Source organism: Giraffa tippelskirchi, chromosome 4 (genome assembly GCF_054371585.1).
Source record: "Giraffa tippelskirchi isolate mGirTip1 chromosome 4, T2T-mGirTip1v1.2.pri, whole genome shotgun sequence".
NCBI classification, from domain to species: domain Eukaryota; kingdom Metazoa; phylum Chordata; class Mammalia; order Artiodactyla; family Giraffidae; genus Giraffa; species Giraffa tippelskirchi.
The window spans coordinates 195,772,492-195,794,635 of NC_137278.1; the positions used below are offsets into that span (position 1 = coordinate 195,772,492).

At 41.9% G+C, this 22,144-nt stretch overlaps 1 protein-coding gene and 1 long non-coding RNA gene across 7 annotated transcripts in view; one reads left to right on the forward strand and one right to left on the reverse strand.

The window, feature by feature from the left end:
- LOC145544788 (antigen WC1.1) overlaps positions 1 to 14,752 on the forward strand; it is a 62,003-nt gene extending 47,251 nt beyond the window's left edge. For 3 of the 6 annotated variants that reach the window (XM_081587993.1, XM_081587995.1, XM_081587996.1), the window contains 8 exons: positions 7 to 321; positions 7,394 to 7,435; positions 7,524 to 7,838; positions 8,093 to 8,125; positions 8,661 to 8,798; positions 9,191 to 9,280; positions 10,149 to 10,286; positions 14,459 to 14,752. In XM_081587993.1, the coding sequence (XP_081444119.1) occupies positions 7 to 321; positions 7,394 to 7,435; positions 7,524 to 7,838; positions 8,093 to 8,125; positions 8,661 to 8,798; positions 9,191 to 9,280; positions 10,149 to 10,286; positions 14,459 to 14,604 (1,217 nt within the window). In that variant the 3' untranslated portion in view covers positions 14,605 to 14,752. Of the gene's footprint in view, positions 1 to 6; positions 322 to 4,309; positions 5,686 to 7,393; positions 7,436 to 7,523; positions 7,839 to 8,092; positions 8,126 to 8,660; positions 8,799 to 9,190; positions 9,281 to 10,148; positions 10,287 to 14,458 lie in introns of those variants that run through there. The other 3 variants (XM_081587994.1, XM_081587997.1, XM_081587998.1) reach the window with 2 other exon arrangements.
- Positions 1 to 19,910, reverse strand: part of LOC145544790 (uncharacterized) — a 28,159-nt gene extending 8,249 nt beyond the window's left edge. The window contains exons 1-2 of the long non-coding RNA XR_014081646.1: positions 19,837 to 19,910; positions 14,155 to 14,230 (exon numbers count right to left, since the gene is read on the reverse strand). This is a non-coding gene — a long non-coding RNA (uncharacterized LOC145544790). The remainder of the gene's footprint in view (positions 1 to 14,154; positions 14,231 to 19,836) is intronic.
- Between the last annotated feature and the right edge of the window lie 2,234 nt (positions 19,911 to 22,144).

Here is a 22,144-nt window from a genome sequence, read left to right on the forward strand (position 1 = left end):
TCTTAGAGTTCCTGGCTCTCAGGATGGTGAGCGAGGACCAGCAGTGTGCTGGGTGGCTGGAAGTTTTCTACAATGGGACTTGGGGCAGTGTCTGCCGCAGCCCCATGCATGATGTCACCATGTCCATCATCTGCAGTCAGCTTGGCTGTGGGGACAGTGGAAGTCTCAACACCTCTGTTGGTCTCAGGGAAGGTTCTAGACCTCAGTGGGTAGATTTAATCCAATGTCGACAAACGGATACCTCTCTCTGGCAGTGTCCTTCTGACCCTTGGAAATACAATTCATGCTCTCCAAGGGAGGAAGCCTACATCTCATGTGCAGGTGACTTATGTCTGTTTCTGTGTCTGTCCCAACCCTGTAGGATGTTATTAGTGAGATTTGATATTTTAAAATCTAAGTGATGGGTTTAAGCTGAGTTTATAAAGTGAAGTTTGGATGGAGCTAATTTAATCCGCATGTTCCAAACTTGCTTTCTTAAAAATTTTTAATTGATATAATTGATACAACATTATATTGTTTGCTGTGTACAACATAATGCTTATATATTTGTGTGTTTTGATAAATGATCACTACAGTAAGTCTAGTTATATCCATATATATATCCATATATGTAGTTAAATATTTTTCTTACATGATGAGAATGTTTAAGATGTATTTTCTTGCCATCTTTCAAATAGACAATACAGTATTCACTATAGTTACCATGTGGCGTGTTATATGTCTTCACCTATTAATTTTATAATTCAAATTTACACCTTTTGACTACCTTTGCCCACACCAAATCCCCCGCCTCTGGCAGCTACCAACTGCTCAGCATCTCTGAACTTGCTTTTTGTTTTAAGATTACACATATAAATCAGATTATATGGTATTTTTCTTTCTCTGTCTGATTTGTTTCACTTAGCATAATGCCCTCAAGGTCCATCCATGTTGTTGAAACTGGCAAGATTTTCTTCTTTTTTTATGGGTGGATATATGTCTATATTACATTTTATTTATTCATTCATCAGTGAAGACTTACATTGTTTGACTCATATATATTAGTATAAAATACTAAAAGGAAATACTGTTAAAGTGCTGCAGTCAACATGTCAGCAAATTTGGAAGATTCATCAGTGGCCACAGGACCGGAGAAGGTTAGTTTTAATTCCAACCTCAAAGAAGGGCAATGCCAATGAATGGTCAAACTACCGCACATTTGTGCTCATTTCACATGCTAGCAAGGTTATGCTCAAAGTCTTTCAAGCCAAGCTTCAGCAGTAAGTGAACTGAGAACTTCTAAGATGTACAAGCTGGGTTTAGAAAAGGCAGAGGAATCAGAGATCAAATTGCCAACATTTGTTGGATCATAGAGTAAGCCAGAGAATTCCAGAAAAACATCTGCTTCATTGTATGCAGGTCAAGAAGCAGCAGATGGAACTCGACATGAAACAACCAACTGGTTCCAAATTGGGAAAGGAGTTCGTCAAGGCTGTATATTGTCACCCTGTTTATTTAACTTATATGCAGAGAACATCATGGGAAATGCCAGCTGGATGAATCACAAGCTGAAATCAAGATTGCTGTGAGAAATATCAACAACCTCAGATACGCAGATGATACCACTTTAATGGCAGAAAGCGAAGAGGAACTAAAGAGCCTCTCGTTGAGGGTGAAAGAGGAGAGTGAAAAAGCTGGCTTACAACTCAACATTAAACATTCTAAAAACTAAGATCGTCAGCACTTCATGGCAAATAAAAGGGGAGAAGGTGGAAACAGTGACAGATTGTCTTTTCTTGGACTCTGAAATCACTGCCGATGGTGACTTCAGCCATGAGATTAAAAGAGGCTTGCTCCTCTGTGACAAACCTAGACAGTGTATTAAAAAGCAGAGACATTACTTTGCTGACAAAGGTCCATATAGTCAAAGCTATATTTTTTTCCAGTAGTCATAGCTGGACGTGAGAGCTGGGTTATAGAAGAAGCTGAGTGCCAAAGAGATGATTCTTTGAATTGTGGTGCTTGGATGCCACAATTGAATTGAGAGTCCTTTGGGCAGCAAGGAGATCAAACCAATCAATCCTAAAGGAAATCAACCCTGAATATTCATCAGAAGGACTGATGCTGAAACTGAAGCTCCAATACTTTGGCCATCTGATGAGAAGAGCTGACTCATTGGAAAAGACCCTGATGCTGGGAAATACTGAAGGCAAAAGGAGAAGAGGGCCACAGAGGATGAGATAGTTAGATAGCATCACCAGTTCAGTGGACATGAATTTGAGCAAACTTTGGGAGATAGTGAAGGACAGAAGAGGCTGGCATGCTGCAGTCCATGGGGTTGCAAAGAGTCAGACACAACCTAGCAACTGAACAAATATTGCTGCAGTGAACATTCAGTTTTCAAGTTAGTGTTTTTGTTTCCTTCAGATAAATACTCCAAAGTGAAATTGCTACATCATATGGCAGTTCTATTTTTAATTTTTGATGCACCTCAATATTGTTTCCATATGAGCTGCATCAACTTACATTCCCTCTAACTGTGCAAAAGCTTTCCTGTCTCCTCACATTCCCCTCAACTCCTGTTATTTCTTCTTTTTGATAAAAGCCTTTCTAAAGGAGATGAGGTGATATATCGGTGTGGTTTTGATTCGTATTTTCTGATGATTAGTAGTGTTGAGCACGTTTTCATGTACCTATTGGCAAGTTGTATGTATTCTTTAAAAAAATGTCTATTCAGATTCTCTGCCCATTTTTAAAAAATCAGATTGCTTGTTTTTTGCTATTGAATTGTATGAGTTCCTTGTGTATTTTGGATAATAATCCTTACCATAAATATAATATGCAAATATTTTCTCCAATTCCATAGGTTGCTTTTTCATTTTGTTGATGATTTCCTTAATTGGGCAGAAGCTTTTTTAGCCTTATGTGGTCGCAACTGCTTGTTTTTACTCTGTTCCCTTTGCTTTTGGTGTCAACTCCAAAAAATCATCACAAAGACTGGCGTCAAGGATTTTATTTTCTGTTTCTTCCTGTATAAATTTTATGGCTTCAGGACTTGTGATCAAGTCTTTAATCTATTTTGAGTTAATTTTTGTGAGTGCTGTAAGATAGTGATCCAGTTTCATTTTTTTGCATGTGGCTGTCCAGTTTCCCCCATGCCATTTACTGAGAAAACTGTCCTTTCCCCACTATATATTCTTGGCTTCCTTGTCAAAAATTAATTGACCATACAAATGTGAGTTTATTTATGGGCTTTCTGTTCTGTTCCATTGATCTCTGTGTCCATTTTTATACAAACAACGTACTGTTTTGATTAATATAGCTTTGTAATATAGTTTGAAATCAGAAGCATGACACCTCCAGCTTTGTTATTCGTTCTCAAGATTGCTTTGGTATTCAGCATCTTTTGTGGTTCCATGCAAATTTTAGGATTGTTTCTTCTGTGTCTGTGAAAATTTCCATTGGAATTTTGATAAGGATTGCAGTGAATCTATAGATTGCTTTGGGTAGTATGAGCATATTAATAATATTAGATCTTCCAATCCATGAGCACAGAATATCTTTCCATTTATTTGAGTCATCTTCAGTATCTTTCATCAATGTCTTATAGTTTTCAGTGTACAGGTCTTTCACCTCCCTGGTTAAATTTATTCCTAGATATTTTATTCATTTTCATGCAAATGTAAATAAAATTGTTTTCTCAGTTTCTCCTTATAGCAGTTTGTTGTTAGTGTAAAGAAATGCATATGATTTTTGTATACAGATTTTTTTTTCTACAACTTTACTGAATGTATTAGTTCTCATATTTTTGGTGAAGTCTTTAGTGTTTTCTACACATAATATCATGTAAGAGGGTTTCTTTCCTCATGACTCTGATGGTAAAGAATCTGTCTGCAATGCAAGAGACCCGGGTTCAGTCCCTGAATCAGGAAGATCCCCTGGAGGAAGGAATGGCAACCCACTCCAGTATTCTTGCCTGTAGAATCCCAATGGACAGAGGAGCCTGGCAGGCTGCAGTCCTTGGGGTCAAAAAGAGTCAGACACTACCGAGTGACTAACACTTTCACTTTTCAGTCTACAAATAGTGTCAGTTTTGCCTCTTCCTTTCAGATTTGGATGTCTTGATTTTCTTTTTATTGCCTGATGGATCTCGATAGGACTACCAAAACTAAGTAGAATAAAAGTGAGAGTAGACATTTTTGTCTTGTGTCTGATTTCAGAGGAAAAGCTTTTGGTTTTTTACAGTCAAGTATGACAGACTGGTTCCAAATAGGAAAAGGAGTACATCAAGGCTGTATATTGTCACCCTGCTTATTTAACTTATATGCAGAGTACATCATGAGAAATGCTGGGCTGGAAGAAACACAAGCTGGATTCAAAATTGCTGGGAGAAATATCAATAACCTCAGATATGCAGATGACACCACCCTTATGGCAGAAAGTGAAGAAGAACTAAAGAGCCTCTTGATGAAAGTGAAAGAGGAGAGTGAAAAAGTTGGCTTAAAGCTCAACATTCAGAAAACTAAGATCATGGCATCTGGTCCCATCACTTCATGGGAAATAGGTGGGGGAACAGTGCAAACAATGTCAGATTTTATTATTTTTTTGGGCTCCAAAATCACTGCTGATGGTGATTGCAGCCATGAAATTAAAAGACACTTACTCCTTGGAAGGAAGGTTATGACCAACCTAGATAGAATATTTTAAAGCAGAGACATTACTTTGCCAACAAAGGTCCGTCTAGTCAAGGCTATGGTATTTCCAGTGGTCATATATGGATGTGAGAGTTGGACGGTGAAGAAAGCTGAGAGCTGAAGAATTGATGCTTTTGAACTGTGGTGTTGGAGAAGACTCTTGAGAGTCCCTTGGACTGCAAGAAGATCCAACCAGTCCATCCTAAGGGAGATCAGTCCTGGGTGTTCATTGGAAGGACTGATGTTGAAGCTGAAACTCCAATACTGTGGCCACCTCATGCGAAGAGTTGACTCATTGGAAAAGACCCTGATGCTGTGAAGGATTGAGGGCAGGAGGAAAAAGGGTCGACAGAGGATGAGATGGCTGGATGGCATCCCCAACTCGATGGACATGGGTTTGGGTAAACTCCGGGAGTTGGTGATGGACAGGGAAGCCTGGCGTGCTGTGATTCATGGAGTCGCAGAGAGTCGGACACGACTGAGTGACTGAACTGAACTGAACTGATGATGTTAGCTGTGTACTTTTCATATGGCCTTAATTATGTTGAGATGCAATCCTTCTATATCTACTTTGTAAAAGTTTTTTACCATAAGTGGATGTTGAATTTGTCAAACACTTTTTCTGCGTCCTTTGAGGATATGATTTTTACCTTCATTTTGTTTATCTGGTGTATCACATTGATTAATTTGTGAATGTTGAACTATCCTTGCATCCTTGGAACAAATGTCACTTGATCATGGTGTATGATTCTTTTAATGTATTGTCAAATTCAGTTTTCTAATATTTTGTTGAGGATTTTTGCACTTGTATTTATCAGAGTATTAGCCTGTAATTTTTTTTCTCATGGTATCTTTATCTGGCTTTGGTATCAGAATAATGTTGGCTTCATAAAATGAATTTGGAAGTGTTCCTTTCTTCTTTTTTTGGAAGAGTTTGAGAAGGCTCCACCACTAAATACTGTTACATTGGGAATTGAGATTTCGACAATAAATTTTGAATGAAACAAATAAATGTTGGTGAGGGTGACAAATAGTCAAACCATAGCCCCTTACTTCCGTCAACATTTCTCTCTTCGTTTCTCTCTCTCCTTCCCTCCCCCTCCACATACACAGACACACACACCCTATTCAGGTACACCTTGAATGCTATGCTGGATGTTGCCTGAAACCCATAGCTAAGAGAATGTGGGAACAGATATTTCAAAAGCAGAGGCTCACTCCCTTCCTTGCCTCTCTTTGCTCATCTCTTTGTCTTTTTCATTTGAAGGCCAAAGAGGCATTAAACAATGAGACCTTTTATTGATGATATTTTCCCTACAATTAAACCCCGTAAATTGAGAGGTGGTAAAGTCTTTGACCATGAAAATGAGCAACCAGCTCACAGAAGTCCCGCCATCGTTTTCTCAGAGGTTCTCTGCATAGAGTGGGTAGGAGTTTTGATAGGATGATCAGGAAAGAATGTATAAATATTGATACTTTATGACAGGTACTATTTACCCTTCTGTTTTTTTGAATTTGTATTTATTTCTCTCAGCTTTAATTCTTTTATATATATTTTCAGTCTTTTGTTTATTATTTCTGCATCTTCTCAGTACCAATTTTTCTCTGTAGGCTTTTTTTTGACTATTGTAAAAATTTCTGGCTTACTCAGTGTGTACATATATGTGTACATATATCTTCTCAGAATTCTATTAAGTCTTTCCTGTATAATTCCTTTTTAAGAGATTCCTAACCAACACGATGGGCTTTTCTGGTGGCTCAGACAGCAAAGAAACTGCCTGCAGTGCAGGAGACCTGGGTTTGATCCCTGGGTAGGGACGATCCAGTGGAGAAGGGAATAACAATCCACTCCAGTATTCTTGTCTGGAAAATCCTGTGGACAGAGGAGACTGGTGGGCTGCAGTCCATGGGATCACAAAGAGTTGGACATGACTGAGCAACTGACACACACACACACACACACACACACACACACACACACACCCAACACTACATTGTGGAGCAATTATCTTCCAATTGGAAATAAATTTAAAAAAGAGAGTTTCCTTTTACAACAGTAGTCTACGCTTGCCCACTTGTCACACTGAATAATAGGTAAGAGTAGTGTATAATTTATCTAATAATTTTCCCTTAAAATTATGTATATGAGATTTTGAATATAAATTAACTCTGTGCTTCTGGACTGATTATTTTTAATATGAACTATTATCATAGACTGTTACCATTAATTTATATTTGGTTTACTATTTCACTGATTAGTATGAATTAAAAAAAAGAAATTTTATTTCACTGAATTTTATTTGTCTATTCATTCGTTTAATAAATATTTAACAAGCCCCTATCTAGGTATTTAGCAAAGGCTTTCCATAGATATTTGTTGAAAGAGTGCATACAATGTGTAGGCACTGTCCTAGTAGCAGAAACATGGCATATATAAAATATACAAGGTCCTTCTTATAATGGAACTTTCTTCAGAAGGGTGTGTGTACATTCGTAGATGCCTGTTTTTATATTAGCTGTGGGGTGTGAAGACTGATAAATAAGCAAATATTTAAAGTAATTTCAGCTGGTGATCAGATACAGTGAATGTTTCAGCCCAGGAAATAATGAGCTTGTGTTTTCACGTGTTGTTTGCACTGAGTCAGACCTTAAGGTAATCTTATTTGGGGACAAGACCACCCCCAGCTGCTCCTGATCCAGTTTTTCCTTCTTGTTTGCAGGAAGAAGACCCAAGAACTGTCCAACTGCTGCACCCTGCACAGGTACGTCAGCCCTGCCCCCTCCCCGTGGCTCCCAGGGGCTCCTTCCTCCCACCGGGGGCAGTCACAGGAGGGGCCGCTGCCTTTTCAGACAGAGAGAAGCTCCGGCTCAGGGGAGGAGACAGCGAGTGCTCAGGGCGGGTGGAGGTCTGGCACAGCGGCTCCTGGGGCACCGTGTGTGATGACTCCTGGAGCCTGGCAGAGGCCGAGGTGGTGTGTCAGCAGCTGGGCTGTGGCCCGGCCCTGGAAGCCATGCGGGCTGCGGCGTTTGGCCCTGGAAATGGGAGCATCTGGCTGGACGAGGTGCGGTGTGGGGGCCGGGAGTCCTCCCTGTGGGACTGTGCTGCGGAGCCCTGGGGGCAGAGCGACTGCAAGCACGAGGAGGATGCTGGTGTGAGGTGCTCTGGTGAGTGAGGGGCTTGGAGTCCACCCTGGGTGAGCTGGGGCAGCGCGGGGGCACTGGGCTGAGCCGGGCATGGTGGGGAGTTTGTGTTCAGACAGTGTCCCAGTGCTGGGGCTGTGATCTACGATGGGGGAGTTGGGAGGACTGGACACTGGTGTTGTAGAGACTAAGGGGTGATTTCAGGCTCAGGAGGGAAAAATGGTTTGCCCTGCGTTCTGGCCAATTCCCCTTCCCTACACTGCTGTTTTTCTCTTTAGGTGCAAGGACAACATTGCCCTCGACTACAGCAGGTACTGTGATCCATCCATGGGCAGGGGAGAATACTCAAATACTGAGGACCTCTTCTGTGGGCTCTCTGACAGCTCAGGAGAGGAAAGTCTGAGGAGCCGTGGCTGGTGGGAGGAGCCAGGGCATTACATTGGGGAAATCCCCTGCCTTGATGCCCAGGGTCAAATGTTCTCATGCCAGGGGTCCAAGGAAGTCTGTTCAATGTTGTAGAATCTAAGGATCTGCCCTTGAGTGTCGGTTCTCATCAGTGAGGTGCGGGTCCCAGGACTGTTTGATGCTCTGTCTCTTGAAGCCCAAGGAGAAGGGAGAGTTGGGTCCTCAGAGGCTGTCTCGGCAGGGCAGCTCCCTGACAACCCCTGGCTCTGCCTTGGGGCCACACTGGCTAGACTGGAGTTGACTTGTCTCAGGACGAGACTCGTGGGAGCCCTGACACTCTCTGAGGCTGGGACACCATTGTCCGGAGCTCCTGAAAATGCTGACACAGGGGATTTCTCTGTGCCCAGGACCTTCTCCATCCCTCTTTCCTGTTCTCCTTAGGGACCAGACCAGCCTCAAATCCTCTCCCTGGCATCTTCTCCCTGCCTGGGGTCCTCTGCCTCATCCTGGGGGCCCTTCTCTTCCTGGTCCTCGTCATCCTGGTGACTCAGCTGCTCAGATGGAGAGCAGAGCACAGAGGTGGGCTGCAGCAGGAACTGGGGACCAGGGAGAATGTGTGGAGGCAGGAGATGGGGCAGGTGTGAGGAGGGGAACCTGGGCCAGGTCTCTGTTCTGAGTCTGTAGAGCTCCACGTGCTCCATGCTGAGCTCTAAGGGATGAACAGACGGAGGTTCTTAGGACTGGGGTGAGAACTCTCATAAGTCATGGCCTCTCCTGTGAGACCAGACAGAGTTGGCGCTGAGCCGTATTCAGGGTCAGACAAGGGGAGAAGGTGCTGACATGGTGCACAGGGTAGGAGACGATGCTAAGGTCCTGGCAGCCCCCGTGTGAGCACCAGGGAGAAGAAGGGTGGGCCTGCTGGACCGGGGTATCTGGGGCAGCTTCTCTGACCTGCTGGTGGAATCTCTCAGCCTTATCCAGCTATGAAGATGCTCTTGCTGAAGCTGTGTATGAGGAGCTCGATTACCTTCTGACACAGAAGGAAGGTCTGGGCAGCCCAGGTGGGTGTCTCTGTCTGCCCTCCTTGGACCTCTGGTTGTCACTGCCCTCTGTCTGTGTGCATCTTCTCAGCATCTGTAGACCCTATGTGTGCCCCAGGCTCACAGAGATGTCTCCTCCAAAGAGGCGGGATGGCCTCTTAGAGCTCCGTGAGCTCCTAGCCTCTGTCTACACTGCAGAAGCCAGGCCTGTCCCTTCTCAGCCTTAACACAGGTCCCATGGGTATGGGGAGGGTCATTCTGTGTGTTGTGTGATGTTTGTCTCCACATGAGGTTTCCTGTCAGATGACTCACTGACTAAACTGCCATATTACACCAGGGATGGTGAGGACAACAGTGACTACAGATCTGCTCCAGGAAATAGAGGTGGACCTGTCTTGGCTGGGCTTTGGGGAGGAGTTTCCTTCATAGAGAGATTTAAGGGGAACGGTCTCCCTTTGATGGACCAGAGGCATCCCTTGTGTCCAGATGGGGTTTGTCCTTCTCCTTCTCTGGCTGTTCTGTGATGTTTCACGTCCGGGCTGGTCTCTCTATGTCCAGAATCACAACAGGCACACAATGTTTTAAAAAAATAACATCTGTAAAGCACAATTTGTCAAAGTACTTTAGTAATGCTCAATGGTGGAAAAGTTGCTTTGAGATATGTAGTTTCCACCAGAAAAATATTAAGATATGTAAAATCATGTTTTGGCTTATGGACATATCAAAATGAAACATGGTCTTAGAGAAAAAATCTTTTGAAACAAGGAGTGACTGGTGCCTCTATTTAGCAACTCAGAAACTTTTGGTCAGAGGGTATCTTAGGTATTCCCCAGACCAACCCACTTACTGCAGTTTCATACACACCCTTGTCTGCTCTTGGAACCCCCAGATCAGAAGACTGATGTCTCTGCTGAAAATTACGATGATGCTGAAGAGGTACCAGTGCCTGGAACTCCTTCTGCTCCTCAGGGGAGTGAGGAGGAAGTGCCCCCAGAGAAGGAGGATGGGGTGAGGTCCTCTCAGACAGGTGAGTGGGATCAGTAGATCTCCTGAAATCTTTCTGTCTGGAAAGAGTGAATTTGTGCTCCTCAATGCCCAGCCTCCCTAGAGATTAAAAATATAGGTAATCTCATACATTTGGTAGCACCATCTTGACCATATGCCGTATTTAATGCTGTCACACTCCTTGCAGGGAGTGAGGAATCACTCTGTTTTTGGCATTTATGTCTCCATAATGTGACATAAACATCACTTTATATGTGATATACTTGTATTAAGATTTATAGACTATGAAATTTCCTGGTAGTCCAGAGGTTAGGATTCTGCACTTTCACTGCTAGGGCCCAGGTCCAACCCTGGTCAAGGAACTAAGATCCCACATGCATTGTGTCAAGGCCAAAAGAGAAACTTATCAATTAATTGAGCATATTTATAAAGAAAGCTAAGCGCCAAAGAATTGATGCTTTTGAACTGTAGTGTTGGGCAAGACTCTTGAAAGTCCCTTGGATGGCAAGGAGATCAAACCAGTCAATTTAAAGGAAATCAATCCTAAATATTCATTGGAAGGACTGAGCTGAAGCAGAAGCTCCAATACTTTGGCCACCTGATGTGAAGAACTGACTCCTTAGAAAAGACTCTGATGCTGGGAAAGATTGAAGGCAGGAGGAGAAGGGGACGACAGAGGATGAGATGGTTGGATGGCATCACTGACTTGATGGATATGAGTTTGAGCAAGCTCTGGGAGTTGGTGATGGACAGGGAAGCCTGGTGTGCTGTAGTCCATGGGGTCGCAAAAGTCAGACATGACTGAGTGACTGAACTGAAGTGAACCAAATTCAAAGGTGGAACAAGTGTTTTAATAATATCTTTGCACTGTCTCATACATGAAGGCAAACCATTCAATATCACAGTAATCCAGATCTATGCCAAATCAGTAATGCTGAAAAAGCTGAAGTTGCGGTTCTGTGAAGACCTACAAGAACTTTTAGAAATAACACCCAAAAAAGATGTTCTTTTCATTTTAAGGGACTGGAATGCAAAGGTAGGAAGTCAAGAAATACCTGGAGTAACAGGTAAATTTGGCCACGGAGTCCAAAATGAGGCAGGGCAAAGGCTAACAGAATTTTGCCAAGAGAATGCACTGGTCATAGCAAACACCCTCTTCCAGCAACACAAGAGAAGACTCTACACATGGACATCACCAGATGGTCAATACCAAAATCAGATTGATTACATTCTTTGCAGCCAAAGATGGAGATGCTCTATACAGTCAGCAAAAACAAGACTGGGAGCTGACTGTGGCTCAGATCATGAATTCCTTATTGCCAAATTCAGACTTAAATTGAAGAAAGTAGGGAAAACCACTAGATCATTCGGGTATAGCCTAAATCAAATCCCTTATGATTATACAGTGGAAGTAACAAATAGATTCAAGAGATTACATCCGATAGGCAGAGTGCCTGATGAAATATGGACGGAGGTTCGTGACATTGTACAGGAGGCAGGTATCAAGACCATCCCCAAGAAAAACAAATGCAAAAGGGCAAAACGGTTGTCTGAGAAGGCCTTGCAAACAGCTGAGAAAAGAAGAGAACTGAAAGACAAAGGAGAAAAGGAAAGATATATCCATTTGAATGCAGAGTTCCAAAGAATAGCAAGGAGAGATAAGAAAGCCTTCCTCAGTGATCAATGCAAAGAAATAGAGGAAAACAATGGAATAGGAAAGACTAGAGATCTCCTCAGGAAAATTAGTGATACCAAAGGAACATTTCATGCAAAGATGGGCTCAATAAAGGACAGAAATGTTATGGACCTAACGGAAGCAGAAGATATTAAGAGGTGGCAAGAATACACAGAAGAACTATACAAAAAAGATCCTCATTACCCAGATAACCACGATGCTGTGATCACTCACCTGGAGCCAAACATCCTGGAATACAAAGTCAAGTGGGCCTTAGGAAACATCACTATGAATAAAGCTAGTGGAGGTGATGGAATTCAGTTGAACTATTTCAAATCCTAAAAGATGATGCTGTGAAAGTGCTACACTCAATATGTCAGCAAATTTGGCAAATGCAGCAGTGGCCACAGGACTGGAAAAAGTCAGTTTTGATTCCAATCCCAAAGAAAGGCAATGCCAAAGAACATTCAAACTACTGCACAATTGCATTCATCTCACACGCTAGCAAACTAATGCTCAAAATTCTCCTGGGCAGGCTTCAACAGTAATGAACCATGAACTTCTAGATGTTCAAACTAGATTTAGAAAAGACAGAGAAACAAGAGATCAAATTGCCAAATTTGCTGGATCATCAAAAAAACAAGAGAGTTCCAGAAAAACATCTATTTCTGTTTTATTGACAATGCCAAAGCCTTTGACTATGTGGATCACAATAAACTGGAAAATTCTGAAAGAGATGGGAATACCGGACCACCTTACCTGCTTCCTGAGAAATCTGTATGCAGGTCAAGAAACAACAATTAGAACCAAACATGGAACAACAGACTGGTTCCAAATTGGGAAAGGAGTATGTCAAGGCTGTATATTGTCACTCTGCTTATTTAACTTATATGCAGAGTACATCATGCAAAATGCTGGGCTGGATGAAGCACAAGCAGCAATCAAGTTTGTGGAAGAAATATCAATAATCTCAGATATGCAGATGGCACCACCCTTACGGCAGAAAGCAAAGAAGTAAAGAGCCTCATGAAAGTGAAAGAGGAGAGTAAAAGTTTGCTTAAAGCTCAACATTCAGAAAACTAAGTTCATGGCATCTTGCCCCATCACTTCATGGCAAATAGATAGGGAAACAGTGGCAACAGTGAGAGACTTTATTTTTTTGGGCTCCAAAATCACTGCAGATGGTGACGGCAGCTATGAAATTAAAAGACACTTGCTCCTTGGAAGAAAAGCTATGACCAACCTAGAAAGCAAATTAAAAAGCAGAGGCATTACTTTGCTGACAAAGTTCTGTCTAGTCAAAGCTATGTTTTTTTCCAGTAGTCACATATGGATCTGAGAGTTGGACCATAAAGAAGACTGAGCACTGAATATTTGATGCTTTTGAACTGTGGTGTGGGAGAAGACTCTTGAGAGTCCCTTGGACAGCAAGGAGATCCAACCAGTCAGTGCTAAAGGAAATCAGTCCTGAATATTCATTGGAAGGACTGATGTTGAAGCTGAAATTCCAATACTTTGTCCACCTGATGCAAAGAACTGACTCATTGGAAAAGACCCTGATGCTGGGAAAGACTGAAGGCAGGAGGGGATGGGGATGACAGAGGATGAGATGTTTGAGTGACATCACTGATGCGATGGACATAAGTTTGAGAAAGCTCCAGGAGTTGGTGATGGACAGGGAAGCCTGGTGTGCTGCAGTCCATGGCGTCGCTAAGAGTGGGACAAGACTGAGCGACTGAACTGAACTGAACTGATACACGAGAGGTAGAGATTTAAAAAACGTATTGGTTGGGTGAAGTATGTTTATAATTTAAGATGAGCTCTGCTTATATGTTAACATTAACAAGTACAAAGTCTATGATATACAGTGACCTTAACATTAAGCCATGGTAGTGGATCATAGACTCAGAATTTGTGATCAGCTAAGATCTAATTTGCTCCAGTTACTTCAGTAGCTGCAAAAAGACACTCATTCTCTAGAAAAGAGTATTTCTCCATCTGAGGGCCTGTGTAGTCTCTGGGGAGGGGCCATCTGTGGCTGCACCTGTGACATGATTTGTGGACATTCGGGAACAGGAGTCAAGTCAACCAAGAGCAGACTTGTATTGTGAGTGAGGAATTCAGATTTTTCCTGTCTCCAGTCTCCCTCTTATTGTGAATTCACATCTATCACCTGTGAAAGGAGAACATTTAAATTCTTTTTTATGATTCTTACCATTGCTGGGTATCTCCTTGCTATTGTGTGGCCTGGAAACAGGTCTTCCCAGAGCTTCTGTGTGAGCACAGATCTCCTGCAATACAGGAATTCCACATGATCTGAGGCCCCAGAGACCACATGAACTGGAGGACAGCTGGGATCCATCCTCACTGTTACTCATGTGAAATATCCTGAGACTCCCTCCCCACACCTGAATCCCAGGGATGCTTTGTCATCACCACTTGCTTGACTCCCTTCCACCATAGGGCTCTGTCCCGTCCCCGTGTCTCAGTTCTAATCAAACTTCTCTTTACTATTTCAGGCTCTTCTCTGAACTTCTCCAGACAGGTGGCTGATTCTGGGGAAGGAGAAGAGAGCCCTTGGCTGTTCCAGGGGGAGAAAGGGGACACTGGGTATGATGATGTTGAACTCAGTGCCCTGGGAACATCCCCAGTGACTTTCCTGTGATGCTGTATTAAATATGAGATGAAGCCTCAGATATTCTAATTGCCTGTATTTCAATAGAGTAGTGCTGATCTGTAATCGTGTTATATGAAAATTTCTCAAAATTGAAATATTCTGAATAAATTAACTTTTTGCTGTGATGCTAATTTAACAAGCTTCATGTCAAATGTTTTTAGAAGATTGGTCCTCAAACACCATTTTCCTCAAAGGAAATACAAGATGAGTGAGCTGACCTGCTCTCTTACTTGTCTTAGAGGCTAATGAGGGCATGATTTTGCCCCAGCTCACAAATGCTCCAGGTCACTCTTATTAAAAAAAAGGATATAAACTTGGTCCACATTCATACCCTCTTTCCTAACAAGATGAGCTCACGGAAAACAAAAACAAAAACAATTCTGGACATTCCTGGATGCTCTCCCTGAGATGTCACATCACCTGTTTGTAACATTTTCCTGGACACCAGACTGAGTGTGAGTTTCAAAGTGGAAGGTTGACTGGTGGGAGAGAATGGATACAGCTTTCCTTATCCTGCCTAAATGTTCATGGGCCAATTAAAAATCAGACTGTACATAACTACCTCTTCCTTTTTCATCTCTCATTTTTCCTTTAGTGGATACAGAGACCTCTTTGCTCATCTCCCATGTCTATTTGATTATCCAATCCTTATAAATCCATTCTTTCCTCTCCATCTCTTCCTACTATTTCTTCAGGATGCTGCTCTTTCTTGTCTCTCCAAGGATCTTTCCTTCTAAGTGAAATATATCTTCAAATTGATGGAGGGTAAATTGATGCTCACCCACACCCTGTATTCAGGTGGGACAAGAGGGAAAGAATGTGGAGACCTAGGCAGAGGGGATCCAGAAGAACGGATGTAGACAGAAAGATCAGGAACAGTTGGCTGTTTATGTTTCAGAGATGTGGATGGAGGCATCTTGTATGACTGATCTCTTAGAGGAAGAATTTCAGACCAATGGGCTACTTTGGAAACATTTATTTTCAGATGTTTCAAGATTGCTTTAATCTGCTTACTACTGAAAATGTAATTGTGATCCTGCTGTGATTCCTCAGGGTAGAGAGAGCTGTCATGCAGAAGTGGCCAAGTAAAGATTACGTTTACACAGCACTCCCCCTGCACCCCCCACCACCAATTCCATTGTGGACATATGGAGAAGCTGTTGAACTAATATAAGGCCTGAGAGTGCTGGCCTGGTTGTGAGCTGGACCCACCCAGTTACTTGGTTGATGACTCTGGATGGTTTCTAGGGCTTCAACCTACATTCACACTTGCAGTCTTCATAGTTCTAGGCTGTGCTTGGGGATGGGAAGATGCCCAGGGCTTCTCCCAGGGAAGCTCATATGTCTATTCACTTGGGAAGTGATGAACTCAATGACATATGCTGAAATAAGGCACACACACCTAGAAGCTCAATGAACTCCAAGAAAACACAGATAAACTATTAAATTCAGGAAGACAATATATGAACAAAATAAAATTAAAAAAATATTTCTCATCATCATTATTATAGTTTTTAATTTCTGGTTGCACTGGGTCTTTGTTGCTGCACATGGGCTTTCTCTAGTTTCAGCAAGCAGGCACTACTCTTCTTTGTGGACAGCAGGTTTCTCTATGCATGGGCTTCTCTTATTGTGGAGAACAGGCTCCAGACACCCAGGCTTCAGGGGTTGCAACATGCCAACTCCTGTTTGTGGTTTGCGGGTCCTAGAGCTCAGGCTCAGTAATTGTCGAGCTAGGGTGAGTTACTCCACAGAATAAATTTTTCACAGAGATAGAAAACATAAAAAAGGAAGTAAACAGGGAGTTTGCCGAGGGCTCGGAGAAGGCAATGGCACCCCACTCCAGTACTCTTGCCTGGAAAATCCCATGGATGGAGGAGCCTGGTAGGCTACAGTCCATGGGGTCGCTAAGAGTCGGACACGACTGAGCGACTTCACTTTCACTTTTCACTTTCATGCACTGGAGAAGGAAATGGCAATCCACTCCAGTATTCTTGCCTGGAGAATCCCAGGGACAGCGGAGCCTGATGGGCTGCCGTCTATGGGGTCGCACAGAGTCGGACACGACTGAAGCGACTTAGCAGCAGTAGCAGTAGTTGTTAGGATTCAATGCATTTACTGCTGTGTTCTGGATTCAATTCCTGTTAGGGAACTGAGATCTTTCAAGCTTTGCACTGAGGCAAAGAGAATAACAGAAGGAACGAAACAGAAAAATGAACCAAACAGAAATTCAGTTGTTTAAGATTCAGTTCAGTTCAGTTCAGTGGCTCAGTAGTGTCCTACTCTTTGTGACCCCATGGACTGCAGCAGGCCAGTCTTCCCTGTCCATCACCAACTCCCAGAGCTTGCTCCAACTCATGTCCATTGAGTCAGTGATGCCATCATCCAACCATTTCATCCCCTGTCGTCCCCTTCTCCTCCTGCTTTCAATCTTTCCCAGCATCAAGGTCTTTTCCAATGAGTCAGTTCTTGGCATCAGGTGGCCAAAGTACTGGAGTTTCAGCTTCAGCATCAGTCCTTCCAATGAATATTGAGGACTGATTTCCTTTAGGATTGACTGGTTGGATCAGTTGCTTAAGATTACAATGAACGAAATGCAACATAATGAAAAATGCTACAGAGAGCATCAACAACTGCAGAAGACTCTGTAACTTAGAAGGCAGGACCATTGATATTACCCAGCCAGGGACAAAGAAAAAGAGGAATGAAAAGGTGTGAAAGAACCTGTGTGAACTATGGGATAACATTCACAGCAACAACCTGCACATTATTGGAGTCCCGGAAGCAGAAGAGAAGGAGAAAGGGACAGAGATTGTGCTTAAAGAAGTAATACCAGGTAAGTCCCAAATCTGATGAGATTTAGACATCCAAGTGTATGTAGCTAATAGGTCACTCCTCAGAGTTCATTCAAAATGATCATCCTCAAGACACATTGCTTGCAATCAAGAGAAAGAGAATTTTTTAAGCAGCAAGAGAAAAGTAAATGCTCACAAAAAAAGAAATTCCCTTAAAAATATCAGTGGACTTCTTAGTAGAAACCTGATAGTTCTGGAGAGAAAGGATGGTATAGTCAAACTTATGGGAAAAAAAACAACTTACCAACCAAGAGTAATTTTCTCAGGAAGGTTGTTTTTCATAAATGAAGACTATATAAAGATTTTCCAAAACAAACAACAGTTGAGGGAGTTCACAAACATTAGGCTTGTCTTACAAGATTGTTGAGGGGAGTTCTTCAGACTAAATGAAGGATGCTAATTTTTATATGAAAGAAGTGAAAATATGCAACAGACTTATAAATGTAAATACTGAATCCAATTCAGCATACTCTAACACTGTAATATGGTAGTGTGCAAACCAGTTAGCTCTAGTCTAAAGGAAGTATTAAAATAGCTATAGAGAAAAATATTTTGTTAGTGGATATACAATATAGAGAGGTAAATTCTCACATCCAAAACAAAAAGTGTAGAAGGGGATAAAAAGAACTTTTGTATGACATTGGAATTAATTTGCTATCAGTGTAGTATATACTGTTGTATCTATAAGCTGTTTTATGTGAGCCATGTGGCAAGAAAAATGTAAAAACCTACAGCAGATTCACAAAAAGTAAAGAGAAGGGAATCAAAGAGCAACATTATCCAAAATGATCAGTTCACAGTTCTAACTGTTGCGCAGAACAGTTGAGTTGTCCTGGTCTCCACATCATCTTTCAAGATCAGTCCAAGAGGACTCTCCTTCGAAAAGTGAAAGACTAATTAAGCTGTCTGTTATTTTAAGCCAAAGAATTCTTTTACCACCTCATCTCCTTCCTTACGTCATATCGATGGTGTAGCCGTACTTTTTTAATCACAAATTTTCTTCCTGTGATATCGCTGTGTGATTTTAATGAAAAAACTGCGAATGATAAATGATATGAATATCCTGTCTCCTCAGTTGGGTTTGATTAAGACTTATTAAGAATCCACATGTAAGTACTTTGTGGTTTGTCTTGTGTATCCTTAGAGATAGAGATTTTCAGCGTTCGTTATGACTTATTTAATGTTGATAAGCTGCTTGTTTTTGAAAATCAAATTTTGTCTTTCTAAGTGCTGGAAACATTTGCTTTTAAAACAAAAATATTAGCTAAATGATGTTTTCAGAAACATTTCATTGAAGACAATTTCTCTTCAACATTTAGTACAGTGCCATTCAGGAATTCAATGAATATGAGCTGAGCATCTATTAAGTTACAGAGAGGGGAAATACAGAGCTTATACACAGGTACAGGCCTCACTCCAATCCTGGGCCCTGGCAAGGTCTCAGAAGATGCCTGCAGACTGCAGGAACCTTGGTTAGCATGCCCAGATTGGGAAGCAGTCAACAATAAGGAAAAGAGATCTGTTCACAGAGTCTTTGATGTTAAAGGAGGAACACATTTTGCTGTATTTCCAGTGTTCTTAGGCTGATCTGCAGGAAGGATTCAGCTGCACCAAAGCTCCATGTGCAATAAAGCATCAGTTCATAGAGTTTGAGTCTGAGCAACCACTCTGGCTTTGAACTCTGAGTGCCACCCCGGAGGCACTAACCTTAGGTTTAAGTGGTTTAGGAATCACCACCCACAAGAACTCAATAGCTCTGCAGTTGGTAATTACATCAGCTCTGAGCAGAGGTCGATTAATCATGAAGTTAATGAAGCTTGTTCTTCAGAGCCTCTCCTTGAACCAGCCCCTTCCAAGTCCCAAGGGGGGGCCCAGGGCTGTGGTTGAAACAGAGCAGGACTCTATGTTCCTTGTCCCCACTGCCCGCCGCCCCCCACACCATGTCTTCTGCCTGCCTTTTGCCTGTGGAAAACGGTAGTGAAAGAATAAGTTGCTAAGAGACAAATTTGGGAAACTGAACCTGACTGTCAGCACAGAATGATATAAAGGGAATAGGAGATGCAGCAAGGCTGGGTGCTCTTAAACAGGACTTAGATCTAGTGGTTGGTCAATCAGAAATGGTGACTGAGAACCAACCAAGCCCAAAGGGGAAGCCAGGTGAGACCTGAGGGAGGAGCTTGGGATGAAGACACAGAAGGAAGAGGAGATCCAGGAAAGTACCTGCTTCATGTGACAGATTCTGTCTGTTTTTCAAGTCTTCCTTCCCCTTTGGATCTGTCAGAATAGACTCCGTTCTGCTACTGGAACTACTGACCCCGAAATCTCAGAAGCAACACATACATGCATACACACATTCATTACCAACCTACAAATGTACGGTGGTCAGTGAGGCACCATCAGCTTGCATGTGCACCATTTGGAACACACAACTTCTGGGGCAGAAAAGAGAGAGACTAGAGAGTCACACGGGGTTTTCATGCCTCCACTCGGAAGAGACATGTGTGACACCACTCACATTTCATTGGCCAGAATGAGTCACTGGGAGCTAGAAAAACATCTATTTGATGAGTATTATTGTCGATGCCACATCCTTGGTAGCAATGCTGTCAGTTTTTTTTTCTTGCCTTAGTAAAGTTTCTGAGGTACAGCTTTGTGCAGAAATTAAATGTGATTGGACCCTCTCCAGAGTGAGATTTGAAGAAGGCATTTTCTATCTGGTTCTTTTGTCTGATGTGTCTCTGACTCCTTACTCCACTTCAGTCTGTGCCAAGTGGGATTAGTCAGATTTGTGTCTCCCCTGTCCCTTTCCTGCTCAGTATCATTAACTCAGGGTGATTTTCAGCGTTTGTTCATGCATTCATTTCTTTATTTATCCACTATTTGTCAAGCTCTTTCTGTGTGTCTTTACTTGACTTTAAAGAGATATTGAAGAATAAGACACAATACTTGCTCTCAAGAAGCCCCCACTTAAGAGACAGTGGACAAGGTTTTATAGATTCAATAGACACAGTGGTAATTTTGAGCTGGAGGAATTAGAAAGACTTCACAGAGGTGACAACTCTGTGCATTTAAAAACGAGAAGATGTGTGAGTTTTCTTTGTGTAGTGGGCTTAAAAATGTGTCCTCTAGAATTCAAATTTACATAGATGTAATATACTCTATTTTTATCACTGATTTCATCTTGTGCACTAGCAAGGGGTGTTCGTGTGGATTGAAAGTTCCATAAAGTTAACACAGACTCTCCTATTTAAAATTTCTCCCTCTACTTAGCTCGGGTTCATTGTGATAATTGTCTTGTCATTTCTAGTTCAAGCTCCCTGCTGAGATTGGTTTTCCTCTATTTAAGGAGGTACCTTCTTGTCTCTCCTCCCACAGATGGTGTCTGGGATGGGAGGGCTTCTTCCTTTCCAACAGCAGCAGGGAAGGGTCCTTGGTCTGCATGCTCTCCACTTAGAATCTGCTTGTCTTTGATTTAGTAGCTTTGATCTGCTCTTGTCTCTGGGTATCTGATGCTGCACTATGGAGGAATGAATGAGGCCAATTCAGTGCAACGCACTTTGTTCGATGTTTCTGGTTATAGATTGTCAAGGGCTGAACAGAGGTGATGGGCTGGACATCACCAGCTCATGACCTTGCTTTCCTTCATGCCCTGGTGAAGAAGTGGTCTTTGGTAAAGAAGTCTTTACGAATCTTGGCCCCATCCATGCAAGAAACACAGATGGTGAGGCAGGTCTCCAACGCTTTGGTATAGCAACTCAGTTAATAAGTTTCCATTAGAGTTGTATACCTCTTTTTTAATTAAAAAATATTTTGTATTTTAGTCACTCTGATTGGTCCTGAGGAAATTTTCTTCAAGCAAGTAGGTTTAATTATTAACTTTCCTAGGAAAGAGATTACTGAACCTCTGAAGCCACCATATTCTCACGGTGATTTGGGAATAATGATGCTACATGTTGTATTTCTTTACAATCCATAAGGACAAATAGTTAGCCTAAGTAAAAGAAGAAGATTTTTTCTGCTTTTTACTTCTGCACTTCTAATTCAACATGGAAGCTGTTCACATTTTTTATAACAAAATTTCTTCCTGTTACAGTTGTGTGTGGTTTGAATTGAAAATGTGCCAAATGATAAATACAAAAACATCCTGACCACTTGGCCATATCTGATTAAGACCAGAACAGGAGGCTTCATGGTCTTCACCTGTCAGTGTGCTGTGGTTTGTCTTCGCTAATCTTCAGATATACAAAGAAATTGCAGCATTTACACGTGTTTAGAACTGGCTCACTCAGCACTGCTCTTGGAATGGGGCTAGGTTGTTTCTAGTTATTGCAATTTACGGCATTCATTGTAGAAAGGTGTGGAAGTGAACCATATATAGCTCATACCTTTTAATAGTATTGAAATATCATTAAAGCAAATGATGCAGCTTGCATTGTGCTGTTACTTCCTCACAACAAGTTAAATTATTTCTCAAAAGATTTCTTTTTGATTGAAATGATTTGTGTAAAATACCAGGCTGACATTCATTCATTCAGGGATACAAAAGACATCATTTAGGATTTTTAGTTAGCCAGGCATTGGGGATATGAAGGTGAATTAGATGCAAAGTGTTTTACCAAGTACATTCGAGTTTTTAAAGTAAAATGATTAAGTAAACAATTTAATTCACAAAA